The sequence below is a fragment of the Colias croceus genome, chromosome 3 (genome assembly GCF_905220415.1).
Source record: "Colias croceus chromosome 3, ilColCroc2.1".
Classification (NCBI taxonomy): Eukaryota; Metazoa; Arthropoda; class Insecta; order Lepidoptera; family Pieridae; genus Colias; species Colias croceus.
The window spans coordinates 9,932,777-9,948,619 of record NC_059539.1 but is presented as its reverse complement, the minus strand read 5'-3'; the positions used below and the strand labels follow the sequence as shown (position 1 = coordinate 9,948,619).

Below are 15,843 nucleotides of genomic sequence, written 5' to 3'. Positions count from 1 at the left end.
AAGAGATATTTCAACATAAAAAAATGTTATTTTCGGTCCAGTCTTCGACTGCAGAAATCCATTTATCGACACCCGGTAATCAACATGTTCCAATGACCGACATCTAGTAATCAACAGTTCTATTAATCGTCATCCAATGATCAACAGTTCATGCAGGTAAAAAGTTAAATAAAAAAATAATTATAAGAATAAAAACTGTATTTTATTATTAATCAACTTATAGGCCTGAGTCTTTTTAAGTCTCAATCAGTCTTTTAATACTGTTTTAAATTATCATAAAATAAAAAACAATGGCACTACAATCATTACTTATTTTCTCTATCTCTCTCTATCACTTGCTGTGCGTCCAATTGACCATTCTTTTGGAAACGGAGATGAAATTGCAGATGGAACTCTCTCATAGGCATATGTCGTGGCTATATCGTAAATTTGCTCATCTCATGAAATGGCCAACATAGTTTGATCAGATCGTTAAATCGTCAACGTTTCACGATTTGGTCATCAGCATTTGGCCAGATCGTATAAAATATAGGTTAGGTTAGGTTAGGTTAGACTTTAATAAACAACGCACGAGCCGAGCGAGTAAAGTGAGCGTGCCGCGGCAGCGGCCGGCGAGTGCCAGAAGCGAATCGCTTTTTAAAAAAGAAACAAAAATGCTCGCATTTCGTGAAATGGCCATCCACGTTTGGCCAGATCGACGATCTGGCCAAATGTGGATGACCAAATCGTGAAACGTTGTCGATTTAACGATCTGGCCAAACTAAATTGGCCATTTCATGAAATGAGCAAATCTACGATATGGCCACGATACATACACTACCATGGTGGGTGCCAATTGTCCAGCTGCATTCCCGGTAATCAAAACTGTCAAATTGTCCTTATCGTCTCCAGATGATCGGTAGACATGTTTGTCACCTTTTCTTGCAAGAACTTTCCCGGCTTTAGGGGACAAATAGAAGGCGCTCTCGTCCGTATTAAAAATTCTTTGAGGGTCTTCCGAAGCTTCTTTTAGATCGTTTTCTTGTATATATGATTCAACTTCTTTAAACCATTTTTTTATATTTTCTTCCGTTACTGCATCTCGCGCCGTTATTAAATTTTGTGCTGTTCGCTCAGACAAAACAGGATGTCTTTTTAGAAAAAGATTATACCATTTCTTGCCTGGCCTATCGTCAGTAAAAGGCGTTTTTATCTTCTGGTTCATAATAATGCGTTGCACACTGTCAAGCAATTCGTCTCTTGTAATGGGAATGTGTTTTCCCGCCATGTCAATTACCCATTTTTCTAAAAGGTTCTCTGCTTCTGTAGACAAATAGGTACTAGGACCCATAGAATACTCGACTGGAGTTTTACCCGAAATTTTGTCATATAGGGTAATCCTGGGCACATCATACTTGTTTGCTGCAGTTGTAATTTTTTCGCCTTTCGACCGCTTCTATAGCCTGAGCCATTTGTGCAGGCGTGTAATTTTTTTAGGCGCCATTTCTGTCAAAAAAAAACTTATGTCGATTATTGGATTGTATGGTATAACCCAATCATCGACACGGCTGTCGATCATTGGAAACAGTTTGACAATCTAGATGGAAGATGTTTTTTTATAAAGTGCTTGAAACACTTAGCTAAATTACAAATCAAGCTGCTTATATTATGAAAAATTTATATTTCGACATTTGTCGATAATTAGAAAATGCGATGAAAAAATATCCAATGATCGACAAGCGTGTTTTGGCATCTCAACTTAACCTCTCATTACTAAAAACCTACTAAAAGGTATTGAATTTCATCTCCAATCAAATAAATAATTATCAATCTCGGTAAATCAAACCAAACATAAGTTATGTGCAATATTTGCTACTCACCTCCTTAAGGATTCCGCTAGTAAAACTCGATTTCCGAAAGAGTTGTCCGCCGGTCGATATTTACACCTTCACCATTTTGTACAAAATGGCCAAATGTAGGAAATGTCATCGACAATGACAAGTTAGTGACAGTTGTCTATGGCTCAATGCTTTGGTGCGTTCGAAAAACGTTTAATAGTGTTATTTTTTTGCGTTTAGTTTTTTAGTGTCGAACAATGGTGCGTTGTCGAGCATTGGGTGCTTTACCTTATATCAGGAATAAAATGCGAAAACTTTAATTAAGCACGTATATATCATAAAAACCAGTTGCCTAATTTATTAACGCTAGTGTCAATTTAATGACTATCATTGATTGCATTATAAATTAAGATGAATTTATTACTTACTTTTTCTTTGATGCAAAGGTTTTACGTATCTGTATAAAATTACGTCCGTTCTTATTATTTTAATCTTAATTATTATCTTACAGAACATAATCCATAATATGCTTTCTCTTTCTACTATGCATACACGTGTACATGTCATCGACTATGTACTTAGTTTATTAGGTGAGAAAAATCGGATTGACAAAAAAATACTTATATTCATGGATCAAATACCTGTGAATGTCTTGATTACTAAGATTATAATTTATGATTCTTTAAGTGTGGATTTTCATTCTTATATGAAAAATAATACCATTTCTTCTTAATAGATAGTGTAATATAGAAGGGTATAAAAGAAAACACATAGTTGTGACTCGTGTTAACAACCATTCACAGAGGCGACTTTATTAAAGCGAAATTATAACAAACATTGTGTACAGTCCAAACTCATGGCATTATAAAACAGCTTATATAACATTATCAGTAAATACACAATTCGATTAACATACGCTCTTATAAATATAATGAAATAACACATTGTAAAATTTGTAAAAGACTATCAATGTGGAAATTATTTATTTAATTATATTGTCTATTGCATACAATACGAGTAATAAAAACTGTAACAGTTATTCGAGATACAAGAAAGAAAACATTACTCCATGGTACGATATAAAAACATTTTTGATAGTAAGTACATAGGTATATAAATATCTTATATATACCTACTTGTAATAACATTTTCTGTGGAGTTTAAACATTTACATATCATAATATCAAAATTTGAGAGATTCTAAATCTCAATGAATAACATAGTCTAATCAAAACTTCAAGAATGTTTTTAAATTAAATTGATTGTTCCTTTGTATAATATTCGATTTACATTTATTAAATTATCGAAAAAATCAATATTTTTTACAAATATTGTTTCCGTTTAAATATTAGGTTCCTTTGACCCTAATTAATTGAATAAACCTTAACCATTATAATTTAAGAATAAATATTTTTAATTTAAACAGATCTTCACTTATTTTTACTAAACAAAAAAATAATTATGTACTGCGTCAGAATAGCTACACTCTATTTCAACGCTATTTCAAAAAATAATGTATTACGTCTTTAATTTGATAATTTAGTTTTTATATGCTATTTAGCAAAGTGTTGTACTTAATAAGTTGTTCATCATCGTAAATAATATATTCGTATCGTTTTTGTTGTATTAATATAATTATAATCTAATGTTTCTTGGACGGACTTGTGAATACAAATTTAAGTATTGATTAGGATCGCATAAGCGGATTAATTACATATAACCGGTATGTAATGTATGCAAGCTAATTGTTAAGCACCTATCGCATCTTGCTATATCGCCACCGTAAGCGACATTTTTAATGTATTGTCCAATGTTCGATAACATTTTTTTGAGGACAATATAGACATCAGATATGTAACATCGTGTATTTTACACTAAATTGATTTATGTTGCTTAAAAAAAATACATAGGTGTAGAAAATAAACTGTTTTTTAGATAGGGCAACAATTATCTTTTATAAAATCTAAGCAAAGTAAGGACAAATTTTACAGAAAATAGCAAAAATAATAAAATAAATTTTTATACACCAATGTTACACACCTAACCCACAATAACATCTATTTCACACGCATAGACCGCTGTTTATTCATGTTAGTCAGCATGAGGGAAATGTATGACGTCAGCAGATCGTCCATCTTGTATCCGAGTGAGGTCTCACAGAGGAGCTTGGAGCCGCGCACGAGGTTGCCGATCGTCATGTGGAAGTACGTGTTGCCGGAGGACCAGTTCGATATCCTGGTGAACGGGTGGGTCACTAGGATATCCTGGAAACGAATAAGTTGATACAGAATTTGTACATAATCTTTTTCAGAAATGCAAACTGAATTGCCAGACACGTCGACACTTGATACATTTTATAATCGTAAGATAGATTAGGGATGGATAGGGATGATTTCAGCGTTTTGATAACAGCATTTTTAATGAAAATAAATGGCAGAAAAAGGTAGAGAGCCGTTCGTTTCATAACTATTTAAACATCGGAAGTTTTCAGGGAATAGGTTAACCGTTAAGCTATTGCCTATTTGTTATATAAAATGATCTTTAATCGATGCTATTTTATTAGATAATAAATTTTAGAATTTATTAATAAAATAGCATAATTTTCACGCCAATTGAAAATAATTTAAGAATGATAATTGCCAAAAATTAAAATTTCTATACCTTTGACTGCGGATGTATTAAGCTGACACCGTGCTTATTGATGGCGATCAACAACAGCTCTGGGTAATTTGGCTCAGTCGTCTGCTTCACCTCGAAGAAAGCTGATCCGAATGTTGGCCACCGATAGATGACCTTCAGGAATGTTATTTTTGCATCTTCAGGAGTCATTCCTGCATCTTGGTTGTAAGACGCGACTATAGCACGCTTCCAGTCAGCTGAACTTTGTAGTTTAATTAGATCGGCTGGCACCAATTCGCGTAACATTTGCCTGAAAGAGCGTATATATAAATTATAGATGTTGATTAATTAAAAAAATAAATGGGAGTGGTTATTTTTCGTGGCATGTTTATAATTTTTTTTTTATGATAACTGAAAATGTGATATTATATTTCCATAATAACTAAACGTAATCTATCAAAGCTTTGGGCATCATAACCTATAAAGACATAAAACTGATTATGATAACACAAGATATTTAACAATATGAAAGTCAGGTAATTGCCCGAATCGTATAGGCGAGCAAGATGAAATCTGTTTTATATGTGAGATTGAAAGCGCCGCGCAGCAGCTGCCGGTGCAAGTGTTACTCACGGTATAGCCTGCAGCTCCTGCTTGTGCAAGTGTTACTCACGGTATAGCCTGCAGCTCCTGCTTGTGCAAGTGTTACTCACGGTATAGCCTGCAGCTCCTGCTTGTGCAAGTGTTACTCACGGTATAGCCTGCAGCTCCTGCTTGTGCAAGTGTTACTCACGGTATAGCCTGCAGCTCCTGCTTGTGCAAGTGCCACTCACGGTATAGCCTGCAGCTCCTGCTTGTGCAAGTGTCACTCACGGTATAGCCTGCAGCTCCTGCTTGTGCAAGTGTTACTCACGGTATAGCCTGCAGCTCCTGCTTGTGCAAGTGTCACTCACGGTATAGCCTGCAGCTCCTGCTTGTGCAAGTGTCACTCACGGTATAGCCTGCAGCTCCTGCTTGTGCAAGTGCCACTCACGGTATAGCCTGCAGCTCCTGCTTGTGCAAGTGCCACTCACGGTATAGCCTGCAGCTCCTGCTTGTGCAAGTGCCACTCACGGTATAGCCTGCAGCTCCTGCTTGTGCAAGTGCCACTCACGGTATAGCCTGCAGCTCCTACTTGTGCAAGTGCCACTCACGGTATAGCCTGCAGCTCCTGCTTGTGCAAGTGCCACTCACGGTATAGCCTGCAGCTCCTGCTTGTGCAAGTGCCACTCACGGTATAGCCTGCAGCTCCTGCTTGTGCAAGTGCCACTCACGGTATAGCCTGCAGCTCCTGCTTGTGCAAGTGCCACTCACGGTATAGCCTGCAGCTCCTGCTTGTGCAAGTGCCACTCACGGTATAGCCTGCAGCTCCTGCTTGTTGTCCCCGAAGCGCGCGCGGTAGGCGAGCGCGGCCAGTCGTGCGGCCTCCTCCCGCCCGCAGCGGTGGTACCCGCGGAGCAGCTTGGGGAGCTCCTGGTGGAAGTGGAAGATAACGTCCGCGGCTCGGTCCTTGCCTGGCACTGTGTTAGTCCAGAGCTTCTTCATGAAGAACACCTATAGAAATGATGATAGTTTTTAATTTATTTTAGCTAGCTTCTCGCTCAGCTCGGATATTAAAATTTTTAAAAGAATTTTTCATTACTGACGACAGGACTATGAATAATTTATCGATATTATCTACAAACTATCCAGACTACAGATACTGGGCCTCTATTGCCAAATAGCAGAAACGCTAAAGAATAGAATCCGCTATCGATATTAATAAATATTTTACTCATAAGTTGATCGCGATCGTGACCGCGAGCCATAGCTCGCACAATAGAAAAAAATTCCCATCTCGCCGAAAATTGGTAAAATTGCCCAAGGCATAATTGGTGACTTGACTCGGTAACAGTAATACAGTGTAGTAGTTCACGGTTGGTTGCTATAAAAGCAATCTTATACACTATCCTACCTAAATAACCTACCCCATCCCAGCTTTCCTCCTTTTGTATTCAATCGTTTTACCGAGTGTAGTGTTAAGAAAAGCATATTGTCAATCACTTCAAAGGCCGTCGGTAGTGACTGCATTGGTCGGAACATGATCATTCCAATCCTCCCTATAATCATTCCTACTATCACACATATCCTAAATTTTTCCATTGCATCTGGCATATTTCCTGATGATTGGAAAAGTGCTCACATTATACCTCTCCCAAAAATTCCTAACCCTTCCACTACATCTGATTACCGACCCATTGCCATCCTTCCATTTCTCTCTAAGGTTCTCGAACGACTGGTTCAAGAGCAATTGAGTATTTTCCTTAACTCCAATAATCTCCTTAATCCTTTCCAATCTGGTTTCCGTCCCGGTCACAGTACGACCACTGCACTTATCAAAATCACTGACGACATCCGGCGAGGTTTTGACAATAGGCAGCTCACAATTCTAACGTTGCTGGACTTTAGTAACGCTTTTAATACGGTCGATCACGACATATTGCTGGCTTTACTGCGGTCCCTTAATTTATCTGCATCGGCTATCGATTGGGTACATAGCTACTTAAGGGGACGTCGGCAACGTATACAGATTGAGGAAATTTCCTCATCTTGGTGCAATGTTACTGCTGGCGTTCCTCAAGGCGGCGTTCTCTCTCCCCTCCTTTTCTCCATTTTTATTAACACCATTTCCAAAAATATTGAGTCACCCTACCATATGTATGCAGACGATTTCCAATTATATAAACACGCATCACTACTCGAACTACCTGAAGCGATTTTTCAAGTAAACGCTGATCTTGCGACAATCGTCTCATGGAGTAAACATTACGGTTTAACAGTTAACCCAATTAAAACCAAAGCTATTATTTTCGGAAGCAGACAGCTCGTATCAAAAATCGACTGGGCCGAATTACCAAGTATCGTTGTTGATGGTGTGTCTATCCCATATAGCACACAAGTAAAAAATCTTGGTTTGATACTTGACCCAACTTTTTCGTGGGATGAGCAAATAAAACAAGTACGTAAAAAGGTTTTCTCATCGGCGTTCTCGCTACGGCGCTTACGAAACTTTTTACCGATCGCTACGAAAATTGCGTTAGCTCATTCTTTACTCCTTCCTCTCCTTGATTTTGCCGATTCATCCTATCCAGATCTCCATGAATACCAACTAGACACCCTTGAGAAGCTTCAAAATTTTTGTATACGATTTATTTATGGATTACGTAAATTTGATCATATTTCTGAGTTTAGAACAAAATTAAACTGGCTCCCCGTTCGCTTCCGCCGGAATACTCACATTCTTCATCTCCTGTATTGTATTTTATTTCACCCTAAAACACCGTCCTACTTAAAAAACAACTTTAACTATCTTAGCTCTACTCACACTCTCACTCTTCGTTCTTCCAACCTTTTATTATTATGTACTCCTGTCCATCGGTCAAACTTTTATGACAATTCGTTTACTGTTCGTGCCATTCAGCTCTGGAACGCCTTGCCGGAAAGTATCCGACGTGCACAAACACTTTGTTCTTTTAAGTCCCTATTGAAAGCTCATTATCTAGCCATGCAATAGTAGCATTAGTAAATAATTTATGTATGATTATAATTTTTGTATATACCGTTATATATATTGTAGTTTGTGTAGTGTATTATAGAAGTATATTTATATTACTGTGTAGTATATATGTACAGTATATGTAGTTTATGTAGTATGCAGGCATTTTTATTTTTTTTTTATATTCTGTCTTTTATTTCTTTTTTGCGCTATCCTTATTCTTCTTACATTTCCTTTCCTACCAGGTTGCCTGGAAGAGATTGCTGTGTAGCAATAAGGCCGCCTATTGTGCAAAATTGTTGTACCTTATTAGTCTGTACCACATGTCTTAAATTGCTTTGTACAATAAAGAGTTATAAATAAATAAATAAATAAATAAATAAAAGCCACAATAAGGGGCCGCGCAATAATTGTTTTTTCTGTTTATATGCCAACGGACTCGATACTTAATCTTAATGAGTTTACAGAAGTCCTCAGTGAAATAAATGCAGTTGTAGTGAGTAGCGATGTTGAATGTGTTTTTATTCTGGGAGATTTTAACGCCCACCCCCAGGAACTCTTTTATAAGGAGCTGCTTAATTTCTGCACGGATCAGTCCTTAATATGTGCTGACGTGATTAAATTAGGAGAGTCTGCGAGTAACTACACATTCATCAGCGAGGCTCACGGATGTAGGCGATGGTTGGATCATTGCGTTGTATCTCAGTCTGCCTGGCATACAATTGTTAACGTAGGAATAGACGAGGGTGTGTATATGTCAGACCATTTGCCTTTATTTATTAAATGTGACTTAGGTGCTGTGAGGTCACGGCACATGGCCCGCGACTTGCATCGGAGTTCAGTTGTTTGGGGTGAAAGAAGTGATTCTCAAATTGATAGTTATCGCGAGAAATGTGACGACCGTTTAAAAGAAATTGATCTCCCCCAGGAGCTGTTCAGTTGCAGTGGCGGGTCGTGTTCCTTGGCTGAGCATAGAATTGTTTTAGATCGACTTTATAGTAAAATTGTACAGAGTCTATCAGAAGCGGCGGTATTGTCTTGCGAGGCGAGGCACCCTAAAAAAGATAGACGAAATAGATTATGTGGGTGGAATAGGTATGTGAGAGAAGCTCACCGGGAGGCGAAACTTAGTTTCAAGTTGTGGGTATCTCATCAGCGTCCGAATTCTGGCCCTGTTTATAATCAAATGTCTATGGCTCGAAAAATTTTTAAAAGTCGACTTAAATGGTGTCAAAATAACCAAGACCAAATTAAAATGGACATACTAGCTGAACAGCAGGCTTCAAAAAATTTTGTTCAATTTTGGAAATCCACTTCTAAACTTGATATTAAGCCAAGTTTGCCGGTGAGTGTGGAGGGGCGTAATAAACCTGAAGATATAGCTAATATGTTTAGAGAACATTTTAAAGTGCGGTCACCTTTGGGGCCCTCGGCCGCGATTTACGAGGAGACCGGCAGGTGTGGGGATGAGCCTCTGCTTCATGTCTCTTCTAAGCAGGTTGCATCTATCATAAAAAACATGAGTAGAGGTAAATCTCCGGGCCATGACGGACTCAGTGTAGAACATTTAAAGTATGGGGGATGTCACTTGCCGAGAATACTTTCCATGTTCTACACCTTATGTATTAGTCACGCCTATCTTCCCGCGGCTCTCATGAAAACTGTAGTCGTGCCTGTGATTAAAAATAAGACGGGTGACATCTCCGATAAGGGAAATTATCGCCCCATATCGCTCGCAACGATTCTAGCCAAGGTGTTGGACAGTGTGCTTGATGCTAATCTTAATGGCTTTTTAAGCCTCCATGACGCTCAGTTCGGTTTTAGACCCGGACTCTCTACTGAAAGCGCTATTTTGAGTCTTAAGCACACTGTTCAATACTACAACAAGCGTAGGACTCCTGTGTATGCTTGTTTCCTCGACCTATCCAGGGCATTTGATCTGGTGTCGTATGACGTCTTATGGACGAGGTTGAGGGACAAGGGTATACCGGCAGGCATATTAAATACGTTTAAATTCTGGTATGCTAACCAAAAAAATGTTGTTCGATGGTCTAACTCATACTCCGAAGTGTATGGGCTCGAATGTGGTGTTAGGCAAGGCGGACTTTCGTCTCCCAAGCTATTTAATCTATATGTCAATGACCTTATTGTCGAGCTCAGCAGTATGCATGTCGGTTGCAGCATTGGAGGTGTCTGCGTAAATAATATCAGTTATGCCGATGATATGGTGTTGCTGGCCCCGACTGCTTCTGCTGTGTCTGAATTATTGAGAGTTTGTGAGAAATACGTTGAGGCTCATGGACTGCAATACAATGTAAACAAATGTAAATATGTTGTATTTGGGGACACCGGTAAGTATCCTAGATGTACTTCCACCATAGCTCTTAATGGTATAGTTATAGAAAGAGTTAAACAATTTAAGTACCTTGGGCATATGCTTACCGATGACCTCCGAGACAATGTGGACATTGAGCGGGAGCGACGGGCGTTGGCGGTTAGAGCCAATATGTTGGCTCGTAGATTTGCTCGTTGTAGTAAAGACGTAAAAATAATGCTTTTTAAGGCGTTCTGTCAGAATCTCTACACGAGCAGTCTTTGGGCCAACTATGCGGATCGATCGTTAAATGCTCTTCGTGTCCTGTATAATAATGCCTTCCGAATGCTGTTGAAACTGCCACGCTTCTGCAGCGCCTCCGGGATGTTCGCTCAAGCACACACATCGGATTTCTGGGCCGTCATTCGCAAAAAAACAGTTTCTCTTTTAATGAGAGTGCGGGGCAGTTCCAACAGCATTATAAGGACCATCGCGGAGGATGTAAGTGCGCCAATCATGGGACACTTTGTGCGTACACTTGTTGCGTCAAAGCGACATGTCTACGCGTAGAGTGTCCTATGGTGGATTTAGTTTTTAGTTTTTAGATGTAATTTTACTAACATTAATACTTAGGTTGATTTTTTTACTAACAAATGGATCTGCGATATCCGAATTTTTGATGCTAAATAAATAAAATAAATAAATAAAATAAAATAAATAATAATTAAAAATAGAATATTTAACGTGATTTGGACAAAAAAATCGAGATCAATGTTAAATGAAATATGTCTTGGAAATGGTAAGTTTTATCATAAAATCATTTTAGACTAAAATTTTAGACCATAAAATTATGTATAATAATTTTTATAAAAAGGGATCAATAAATTAACATAAATGTTAAGTGTAATGTTCTACTATTTGTTATCCCAAATAAATAAAAAAATTGACTAAAATAGTACGCTAAATACAAACATAAATCAATCCTACCCATAGTTTTCTTATTAGTGTTGATTAGGCAACTCAAAGCGTTAAGTGATTATGCTATATTATTAATAAGTATTGTTTTTATATAACAACAAAAAAATAATACCTGATAAGTAAACTGAGGCGTTATTCCATCGCGCGTCGGTCTGGCCTTCTTGATCCAATCCGTCAAGTGTCGCACAAAATCGAAAAAGAAGTCACCTTCTGGGACGGATATGACTTTATCTGCTATTTTAACGAATAAACTAAAGCCTTCACTAGATCTGAGATTCAATCTTTGTGCTATATTTTGACAGAAATCTTTTGCTCTTGTAGACGAGTCTACTTCAAATGCCTCGTCAGTATCGTCAGGGAAGTACACTTTATGGAATATTTGAGTGGTTTTATGCTGTATAGCTTCTACTTCCACCTGATGCGGAGGATATTTCCTTTGGCCGTTTCGTAAAGTTTTCTGAAGTCTCTGAAGTGAATCTTGAGCAATAGGATATCTCCTAGTTCTAAGGAATAAAGTTAATTCTCTAAGAAGACCTTGACTACATGCAAACAATCCGGTCGCCAACCACATTAGCTCCCATCCTCTTTCTTCAGACATCCTGTTTCTGTTATCCGTCAACTGTTTCATAACTTGGCAGTAAATTTCGTCTCGCAATATTTCATGCTTGAGTGGACCATCAAATATATGGTCTGTGTACTCATTTCCGATCCTCGGACGTTTTGAAGGCAAATCACCCATATATTTAAGAATGGCAGTGAAAGCAAAACATGCTTCTTCGGCTAACTCCTCTTTGGCTTGTAATTTTTTGAGCAAAGGTTGTTTTATAGGTTCCCTAGAATGTCGCCATAATTCTTCTGCACCACCTCTTTTAGCCGATGAGAGCGTAAGTGTTTTAGATGTCGTTCGTTTCGGCGGTAATCTGAAATGGTCTAGTGCATATTCTAACAGTGTATGTGGTTTGTCCCTAGCGTCTGTCCCGTTAAATGTACTCGTCGGAGCTTTGCGACCATGTTGTGCACCTTCTTGACAAAACAGAGATAGTATATCTGGTGGCGGTTTTGTTAAAGCTGGAAGAACATAAACCGTTTCAGCCGGGAAGTCACCCCTTTCCATTGTTCTTTCACAACGTCCTATACACCAACTGTTGTTTAAAACAGATTCGCCGGTACTATCCTCTTCTAATATAATAAGATCACCCTTTTGGAAAGTTAAGAAACTAGACCCTTCCCCAGGTGCTTTATAATCTTGTAAAGCAATAACGAATTTAGATCTTTTCTTCAAACCTTCCAAGAAATAAACAACTAAATCTCTTATATCTTCAGCATTAGGACTTTGGAATGTGAATTCTTCACCACGCACTGTTGATAAACTGAAAGTTTGTGTAAACACTTTGTTAGTCTTTTGGCTCGAAACTGTTGTTATTTCGGGGAAGGATAACTCAAGAAGCACTTGTTCCTGATCATCGACGACATACACACCAGTCCAGTTCACTGCTATGATGACGTCGTTTTTAGGTAGATTTGGACCAGAATTTCTGTATGCCTCATAAAATCTAGAGAATAATAAAGGCCATTTGAACTTAGCGTAACTCACTACATCTTCTTTAACTCTATAAGCAGGAACTTTTTCTTTTACATAATAACTTTTTTTGTACGCTTGCACCACGAGAGCACTCCACCTGTCGACGGCTTTTTCGACACCGGTTAAACAATAGTCTGGTATATAATTTGGCAACAATGTAAATAGACGTTCGTTGTTCATATCTTGACCATACTCTATATAATATTGTTGAGCAGCTATCATCGCCAAATCTTCTTCTTTATCACATCTGTATTCTCCGAATTTCACACCTCTCACTACTTGTTGGTATATAAGGTTTGTCGCGACTTGGTCCTCAGTAGGGTCATGCCAAGGAGCAAATATTTCCTTGCGGAAGAAAAGTCTCCACGGGGCATTTCGTTCTTGTGCGCCTTGCTCTTTCGCGTATTGTTCACACTGAGATATAGCATCCATCACGTGATCACCACCACTACCGAGTGAACTAACCTTATCAAATAAAGCAATGTACAATGAAAAACCGAATTGATCTCGTAAACCAATTTTATCTGACAGCTGATTACATAACTCTCTAGCTGTTGTAGCGGAATCAGCTAATAAAGTTTTTGTATTTCCATCCATAAATGTTATTGGCAACATGATTGGTTTTTTCGACTTTGTAGCCTGTAGTTCCAACCACGATGGAGGTTGGTTCCTTGTTCCATTATTGAACGTTCTCTTTAGACGATCTTCACAGTAAGGTGCGTAGCCAGGAGGTCCTTCCCTAATAAATGCTCTGAGATAATTGACAAATTTTTCACTAGGAGCAAAGCAGCCAACACATAACGAAAGTAAGATCCATCCACGAGCATGCGAAGACTTTGATGGATTATTGGTTAACTGTTTACAAATTTGGCAGTAAATTTCATCTCTTAATTCCGCTCGAAGAATACCGTGCCCGATAATGAAATGCAGTTTCTCTAGATTTGAAGTTGGTCGCGATTCCAACCAAGATTGATAACTGTCCGCTGTATATTCTTCATCCTGTAATACAACAATAATTATGAATTGATACGGAAAAAATATTACTTATATGTTATATAAATTATGTTATGTTATATAAACTACATATTAGTTACCTGAAGTTTTCTTCGAACATCCTCACCAAGTTTGTTCTTTCGTTTCAGCGTTAACGAAACGAGTTTATGTCTGATTGACCTTGGTTTTTGTTTGTTTAAATATGCATCGGGGTCAACGCCCATCATTTGCGCTTCCTGGAATTCTTTCGACCTTATGAAATTTCTTCCTAGAGTAGCCGTAACCTTTGACATGACAGAGGTATTGTCTCTATCCATAGTATGATATCTTGGTTCGGGAAGGTCTCCAGTAAACCTCAATATCGTAATCCATAACGCTTGCGCTGCCTGCAATAGTGATAATCAATATCAGATTAGACACAATACTTCAAAAATCCATTAACGTTAATCTGTCTTTAAATCCTTATCAACGCAATAATCATGTCATTCAAAAAACAATTACTTGTGTAAATACAATAAGATACTCACCAATTGATCGCCTTGCGTATGTAAAGGTAACAAGGGGTGTTTTAACGGTTTCCGTGAATATTGGTGCGTGACATTGCCCTGGAAATATGTAGCTGCGAACTTTTGGAACTTGAATTCTGATAGATCCTCTTCATCTTCTGATGTTGTTTGGACTGGAGTTACCATCTGGGAATAAATAAATTGTTTTTAGATAATAAAAAAAAACACATTTTATAGTGTAAGTAAATAAATTACAAGAACTTAACATATCGTCCACTCAACCGTAAAAATCAGTCAGGCAGTGTATCGAATGAATTATAGAAATAATTAAATATCCTAAAAATGTACCATTAATTGGGCTCCGAAAATAAATTGAAGTCCTTCAAGAAATAGGCTTGCATAATATATATGCAGTAACAATATCAACGAATTGCTCTATTTACCTCTTGTTGATCCGCCCGTTGCTGTGGCAAGTCACTGAACGCACAAGTATCCTTAGGAGCTGGTGCTTCGCTACTAGAGTCTGGGAGGAAGTCGAACATGGCTTCCACGAGCTTGCTGTCGTCCACTGGCTCGTCTTGCTTCCGAGCTGCTTCTTGCAGTAACGTCCTCTTTGCTTCTAGTTGACGTTTCTCTTCTAAAGCCAATTCTGCCTCCCGCCGTTCGAGCTCGTACATACGCTCCTGAAAATATTTAGTCACAATTAATATTCTGTCTTCAACGAAGTGTTAATACACAAACTAATTAACAGATCGTTCCTGTAATTGTTTGCGCATGTTAATTAACTTTACAGTCGTAAATCAACTCTTTTGTAGAATGTTATAACTCATAAATGTAATAAATTGCGGTACAAACACGGTATATATGTGAAAGCGATGTTATCTATGCTAATAATCATACTTGCCCACTTGTCTGCGATCCATAAACGGCTCAAATGAGTTTGTGCAACATATTGTAGATCGGTTGCTACATTGCTAATATGCCACATTTTTGCTTATAACAGAAAATTTGATAGACGAGTGTTCGGCGTGCAAGCGAGCTATTAATTGTAGGTTTATTATTACGCTGCATTTCAACTGGTTAGTTATCCAACTGGGGCCAGGTCGTGGAATTGTATAATGATCTATATGCTCGATTGAACGTAGTCACATCTTACGTAAATAGGACTTCCACATTGATAATAAAAATAAAGATATGGCAGAGACATGAAACCTAGGCTGTGTGTGCTTAAAAATGTTCAGCCATTACGCAACTAACAGTAGGTATATTATTAATTATCTAAGTTACTTCACATTGAAGTATGAGTATGAAAACATTAATAATTATTTATTAATTAAAAGTAGGTACCTGAGACAAAGACGAATAAGTTGGTATTTTTTAAAAACTTACCTGTTTCCAAATTAATTTTCTAATATTTAAGAAAATATTATAAGCCATGAGGCGGTGTTGTTTTTCCGATA

At 37.9% G+C, this 15,843-nt stretch overlaps 2 protein-coding genes across 2 annotated transcripts in view; both read right to left on the bottom strand.

Annotated features, from left to right (window-relative positions):
• LOC123706139 (tigger transposable element-derived protein 1-like) lies at nt 1-1,401 on the bottom strand. The gene is made up of 2 exons (XM_045655303.1): nt 812-1,401; nt 1-405 (listed from the first exon to the last, which is right to left on the bottom strand). The coding sequence occupies exons 1-2, from the start codon at nt 1,328-1,330 to the stop codon at nt 319-321; spliced, it is 606 nt and encodes a 201-aa protein (XP_045511259.1). The 5' UTR covers nt 1,331-1,401; the 3' UTR covers nt 1-318.
• Nucleotides 1,402-2,591: 1,190 nt separating this feature from the next.
• LOC123706483 (myosin-VIIa) overlaps nt 2,592-15,843 on the bottom strand; it is a 43,666-nt gene continuing 30,414 nt past the window's right edge. Inside the window, exons 8-14 of the mRNA XM_045655788.1 lie at nt 14,827-15,066; nt 14,405-14,569; nt 13,979-14,263; nt 11,415-13,883; nt 5,830-6,029; nt 4,479-4,746; nt 2,592-4,081 (exon numbers count right to left, since the gene is read on the bottom strand). Of these exons, the coding sequence (XP_045511744.1) occupies nt 3,875-4,081; nt 4,479-4,746; nt 5,830-6,029; nt 11,415-13,883; nt 13,979-14,263; nt 14,405-14,569; nt 14,827-15,066 (3,834 nt within the window). The 3' untranslated portion in view covers nt 2,592-3,874. The remainder of the gene's footprint in view (nt 4,082-4,478; nt 4,747-5,829; nt 6,030-11,414; nt 13,884-13,978; nt 14,264-14,404; nt 14,570-14,826; nt 15,067-15,843) is intronic.

Bases quoted from the DNA above. Each gene is read 5' to 3' on its own strand.
- LOC123706139 (XM_045655303.1), bottom strand. From the start codon at position 1,330: ATGGGTCCTAGTACCTATTTGTCTACAGAAGCAGAGAACCTTTTAGAA. The intron at 406-811 runs GTATCGTGGCCA...GCCACGACATAT, and splicing joins CACCCACCATGGTAGTGTAT to GCCTATGAGAGAGTTCCATC.